Below are 6,461 nucleotides of genomic sequence, written 5' to 3'. Positions count from 1 at the left end.
CTTTGAGATAGGACCAGAGGGGTATATCACTAAAACTGCATTCCCCCAACAGTAAGGTAAGGCTCTCCAGTTGAGCTTTGACCCATCAACACAAAGGACTTTTTGAAGCTCAACTATGAAAAATTTGTTGAATTCACATTATACAAAGAGGTGGCTCAGAGTTTCTTCATGGCACTTGCATCTTGGACAAAAACCATCAGCTATTCCAAAGTTCTTTACTTTTGTTCCTATCCACATTCCTTGGTGGAGAATGAGCCACATAAGACAGTTGTGTTTAATGTTAAGTGGATATGCCCAAATACATTTAAACTTGTAGCTCTATTGTTTTGCAGACCAGGAAAAATAAGCTTTTTAACAAGACTTGCCTCCATTACACTTTCCGAAGCTTTATGCTGATAAATGTGGGAGCAAATTTGGGAAAGAGAGATTGTGTACTAGCTCTGCACATCCCTGAGTGATCTAGAATTTGAGGAGCAATTTTTCAACAGTGAGAAACTTCCCATCCTTATATACATCTTTCCAGCATCTAATACCTGCTTTGAATCACTTATGTGCTCTCCTGGACAGCACCCCTCCTTCACTGGATCCAAATCTTCCAAACCATATGGAATCTTCCAAATGAGAAACGAGGGAGTTGGAAATGGACTTTCCGATCCTATAGGCCCCGAAACGGAGTTTCCTTGTAACACACCTATTCCATGCCTGTCCTTACTTTCACACAACTCTTCCGAGTACTATCCAAATCTTGTATATGATATTCTACAAATCTCTCAACCAACTTTTAAGCTTTTCTTTGGATCATTTTAGGTGTACATTGTGGCTTGCTCCACTTTGGTGTTTGGACTTGAGCCACATTTTGCACTTCGCGGGTTTACCCTCCCTTTGAGGTTCCCCACAAGCGATGCAATATTCCTACAGAGAATAAAAGTGCGTACGTTTTGGATGCACATGTCCAATGCCAAGATTGGGCAAGTATTTTCCATGGGAGCTCTTGTTTTCAGATGTGAGAATGATTCATGTGCTTTGCAAGCCCTCTCCTTGAACCTTATCATTGAGATTATGACTTTTGTCTGCACTCTACCTATCACCACAGAACACCCAAATCATGTAATCTCTGCATCAATCTCGCTCTAGGTACTGTATCAAAGGCTTTGCATTTAATGCGGATATGAGATCTTCAATGCTGAAACAAAAAATCCTGAATTTACTCAGAAAGGCTCACTTAGCATCCAAATATTTACCTGATCGGACTTTGTGCTCGCTTCAATCGCAGGACAGTCTAGTAATTGGTGTTGCCTAAACCAACGGATCTATACCAATGGGTGTGTTGCCTATTCTCATGGCCCCAATTTTTTCTGCATCCTCTTGCATGCTGGCAGCTAAGTACGTTTTCTCCATTATGGCATACATAGCCGCATCGATTTTATCCTCCTGTACTGCACGCTCAAACACCCATCTTCCAGTCTCAGCGTCTTCCCATTTCAAGCAAGCGCTTAACAGCGCAAGCAAAACTCCACTATCAACAGCTGGCATTCTTTCAATCACTCCTATAGCCTTGTCGAGGTGCCCAGCTCGTCCAAAACCATCCACTATGCACGTAAAGTGCTCTATATCTGGCTCTAGACCATACCTCATGCTCATATTTGTGAAATGTTGTTCAGCTTCTTCCACTAAACCCAAGCGGCCACACGCACTGAGGACCGACGAAAATGTGGAAGCATCTGGGGAATGACCCTTTTCCTGCATTTGTTCAAAAGATTTGAGTGCCTGCCCACAATCACCCTGTTTGTTTAACCCTCCAATTAGTGCGTTCCAAGAAGCAACATCTTGAACAGGAATCTCCTCAAGCACTTGTCGCGCTTTGGTAAGGTCACCACATTGGACATACATATGCAACAAAGCTGTGCCAAGCACGGTATCTTTTTTCAAAAGCCCTTGTCTGGAAATCCTGTCATGAATTTTCTCTCCCATGCCTGCTGCTACTACATTGCCACACCCTCTTAAGATTATATTATATGTTACGGTGTCCGGAGAAAGACTGTCACACTGCAGCTGCTCAAAACAAGCCAGTGCTTCTTCAACTTTATCATGCTCTATAAAGCCTGCAATTAGTGCATTCCAGGTAATAACATTTCTTGTAGGGAGCTCGTCGAGCACTCTTCGTGCTTTTGCAAGAGCACCACAACTGGAGTACATATCCACTAGCGCCGTTCCAAGCACAAGGTTACTTTCCAATAATCCCTGTTTGGCAATCTCATCATGTATTTTCTGCCCCTTGCCAAGTGCTCCAATGTTTCCACAGGCTTTCAAGAGACAAGTGAAGGTCACCATATCTGGAAAATGGCCTTCACGTTGCATTTGGCCAAAACAGTCGAGTGCTTGCTCGCCTTTGCCATGCTCAACATAACCTGTGATTAGGGTATTCCAAGTAATAAGATTTCGAACCGGAAGCTCCTCCAGCACTTGCCGTGCTTTTGTGAAAGCTCCACATTTGGCATACATGTCCACCAGGGCATTCCCCAATACTATATCACTTCCTAACAATCCCTGTTTCGCAATTTCATCATGAACTTGTTGCCCCTTGTTAATTGCTCTGATGGTGCCACAAACTTTCAATATGCAACCATAAGTGACAGCATCAGGACAGAAGCCCTCAGTCTCCATCCTCTCAAAACATCTAAGCGCTTCGTCATTTTCACCATGTTCAACATATCCCACAATTAATGCATTCCAAGTTACAACATTCCGATTTGGAAGCTCCTTGAACACTGAAAGCGCTCTTTCAAGAGCACCACACATGGCATACATATACACCAAAGCACTACCAAGTGCAAGATCATTTTCGAGAAGGCCCAGTTCTGCAATCTTATGATGAATTTCTTCTCCCTTATCAACTGCTTTTATGCTGCCACATGCTCTCAAGGTGCAAGCAAAGGTTACCGGATCAGGCCCAAGGCCCTCACCTAGTAACTGTTCAAAACATTTCAGAGCCTTGTCACCTTCACCATGTTCTACATATCCTGCAATCAATGCATTCCAAGAAACAACATTCCGCATAGGTAGTTCCTCAAGCACTTGCCGTGCTTTCACAAGAACACCACACTTAGCATACATACCCACCAAGGCATTGCCAAGTGCCAAATTTTGGCATAACCACCCACTTTTTGCAACCTCATCATGGATTTTTTCCCCTTTGGCAACTGCTTTTACATTGCCACATGCTTTCAAGGCGCAAGCAAAGGTCACAACATCTGGAAAAACACCATCACGCTGCATCAGTTCATAACACTTCAGAGCTTGCTCGCCTTTTCCATGTTCTGCATACCCTGCTATCAGTGCATTCCAAGAAAAGACATCTCGAGCAGGAAGCTCTTCAAACACTCGCTGTGCTTTTTCGAAGGCACCACATTTGGCATACATATTTACCAAAGCAGTGCAGAGCTTATAATTATTTTTCAGCAGACCCTGCTTAGCCATCTCATCATGAATGGACTCTCCTCTGTGAACTTCCCCCATGCTGCCACACACTTTCAGAATGCAATGGAAGGTCGCTGCCGTTGGGGAGAGATCTTCACTCTGCATCTGTTCAAAAAAAATCCAAGCTTGCTCATCTTGGCCATGTTCAGCATACCCTGCAATTAATGCATTCCATGAGAGCACATTTCGAGTAGGAAGATCCTCAAGCACTTTCCGTGCTTTTACAAGAGCACCAGATTTCGCGTACATGTCGACCAGAGCATTGCCAATGACAATGTCGTTTTGAAAGCATCCCTGTCTGCATATTTCATCATAGATTCTTTCCCCCCTGTCAAGTGCTCGTATACTTCCGCAAGCTTTCAGGATAGAAGCAAAGGTTACTGCATCTGCAGACAGGCCCTCTCGCAGCATCTGTTCATAACAATCCAATGCTTGCTCACCTTCTTGATGATCAGCATAACCACTAATTATTGTGTTCCAAGCAATGGCATCTCGAACAGGAAGCTTGTTGAGGACTTGTCGAGCTTTTGCAAGAGCACCACATTTGGCATACATTCCCACCAAAGCTGTGCCAAGCTTGACATTATCCTGAAGCAAACCCTGTTTAGCAATCTCCTCGTGGATGCTTTCTCCCTTTTTAGCTGCTCTTAGGCTGCCGCATGCTTTCAAGGCACATGAAAACGTCACTGCATTTGGAGAGAGACCCTTCTGCTGCATCTGTTCGAAATAAAGGAGAGCATCTTGGCCCTGACCTTTCTGGGCATGGCCAGCCACGAGGGCAGTCCAGGTTAGAACATCTCTACATCTATTCATGTCAAATAATTCTGTTGCTTTAGCGAGTGCACCACACCTTGCATACATACTCACTAAAGCATCAGAGCACTCTCCGAGCAAGCCCCGTTGCAGAATATGATCGTGTAATTTAGCACCTCTGGAAAGATCGTTGTTGCGGGCACAAGCTCTGAGCGAGGCCATGAAATCTGAAATCTCTTCCCTGCGAGCGGCTTTGTAAGCTTGAGATTGCCGTTGACAGCCATCAACCCACACCGATTGCTGGGACACTCTGTGAGGAGTGTGGGGAGCTCCAAGCTTGTGCCACCACCTGCAGGCATTCATGATTCATGCTTGGCACTCAGCTTGAGAGTGATGAGCTGTGTTAGTTTCAAGCAGCACAAAACCTTCATGTAGAGATTTAAGGGTTGTCCATAACGTTTACATTCATAGTCCTGTAAAGGCTTTTACACTAATTTCTCCAAACGGATTTGGTCCGTCTAACCAAATCCGTCTAATATCCCTAGACATGCATGGCTAGGCACTCATGAGAGGAAATTATGTGTGTCCTCAAAGGCAACAATGCCTTCAAAATGTTGAGCAAGTTGCAAGTTGGTAGAGTCTTGTGCATGTGTCAATAAGATGTTAAGCCACTGGATATAGTGTTGTGTGCCTAACTTCAAATTCCATCTTGGGCGGCATTAGTCCTTGTGGAATTGAATTTTGTACTATTTTGAGATAATTACAAAAATTATTATGGTGCGATCACACTAATCGTTGCCAAAGCGCATGGGTACTATCACTAACTGCAAACCCAAAGACTAGCAAGGATATAATAAGAGCGCAGTGCATTGGCATTGCCGTTACGTGCCTTGTTGTAACCAAAAATTGACCAAAGTAGTAGAAATCAATAGTCTAGAAAGACATTGGATTGATCAAAGTGATGAGAGTGTCACATTATTTATTATGTTCTTCTATAGAGCATTAGAACCAAATTGGCTATTTTGTTGAAGGCTTCAATCACTTGCAATGAGATGAATATGAAAACCCGAAACAAATTAAACGTCATGCCCTATCGTTCTTCCATTGGACCCAAATCTATCTCTTCATACCTACTGTCGATAGGCAAAAAGGGAAGTCGTTGGCGGGTGGCCTTTCTCTGGCCTTTACACCTCTATGCCATTTCACATCATGGATCAAGTGGACACCTTTGCTTGCTTAAAGAGGCACCACCTCATAAGATTGCTACTAGGATACAATAGCTCCAAGAGCCAACATATTACACAATGGAGCATGTAATTTGAAGCTAGGCATTCATATGTCTACAATGATACTTTGAGCGGCGAGAGGGGGGGGGCGAAGAGAGAGAGAGAGAGAGAGAGAGAGAGAGAGAGAGAGAGGATGCGGATGCGGAGTGTGCAAGAGAGGGAAGGAGATGAGCAGTACACAGTAGCTTGGTGGAGCTTTAAGAGAGTAACCCTCTCTATCTCCTTATTGACATTTAACCAATAAGTGTATAAAGTGGGCGGGCGCCTGGTTATAACCAGCCATGAGGCCTGAAACCTAACAATCTCCCGCTTGAAGGCCAACGTGGCCCAAGTGGCTAAAGAATGTAAGGGCTATTATGTACAATTGTACAAACGTGAAGCATGACCGTAGCTTCACCCTACGCCCATCATCTTTATGCAATGTGCGAACCGCTCTAAGGATAAGCTCTTCGTTAGAGCATCCGCTGGGTTTTCATCTGTGTGAGCTTTGACTAACTCAATGCGTTTTCTAGCCAAAATATCCCTTACCACATGATATTTGGCCTCTATGTATTTCGACTTGGAGTGAAACACCGGGTTCTTTGCTAACACAATCGCACTCTAGATGTCACAATGAAGCACTGGAATTTGGTGTATACCAAGGTCTCCCACTAGACGAGATAACCACACACCTTCCTTACTGGAACTAGAAATTGCAACTTACTCGGCCTTAGTGGTGGAAGACGAAGTATAATTCTAAAGGCATGATCTCCAAGAAACTGTCGCTCCAATGAACAAGAAAACGCATACAGATGTGGATCGCCTAGTGTCCACACAACCCGCATAATCTGAATCAGTGTATCCAACTATGGATGCATCACTATTCCCTAAGTGTAAGCACTTGCTAACTCAGCCCTTGATGTATCTCAAAATGTGATTCACTCCTTCCCAATGCTTTATGCAGCG

General features: G+C 44.0%; 1 protein-coding gene across 1 annotated transcript; it reads right to left on the bottom strand.

The window, feature by feature from the left end:
* Window positions 1-299: 299 nt before the first annotated feature.
* On the bottom strand, window positions 300-4,706 carry LOC147419198 (pentatricopeptide repeat-containing protein At2g03380, mitochondrial-like). The gene has a single exon (XM_086505454.1). The coding sequence runs from the start codon at window positions 4,591-4,593 to the stop codon at window positions 1,297-1,299; it is 3,297 nt and encodes a 1,098-aa protein (XP_086361580.1). The 5' UTR covers window positions 4,594-4,706; the 3' UTR covers window positions 300-1,296.
* Window positions 4,707-6,461: the final 1,755 nt, after the last annotated feature.

This window comes from Adiantum capillus-veneris, chromosome 29 (genome assembly GCF_014529385.1).
Source record: "Adiantum capillus-veneris isolate H3 chromosome 29, ASM1452938v2, whole genome shotgun sequence".
Lineage (NCBI taxonomy): Eukaryota > Viridiplantae > Streptophyta > Polypodiopsida > Polypodiales > Pteridaceae > Adiantum > Adiantum capillus-veneris.
Note: the sequence above shows the minus strand (reverse complement) of the source record. Positions and strands in the feature narration are given on the sequence as shown.

Bases quoted from the DNA above. Each gene is read 5' to 3' on its own strand.
- LOC147419198 (XM_086505454.1), bottom strand. From the start codon at position 4,593: ATGAATGCCTGCAGGTGGTGGCACAAGCTTGGAGCTCCCCACACTCCT.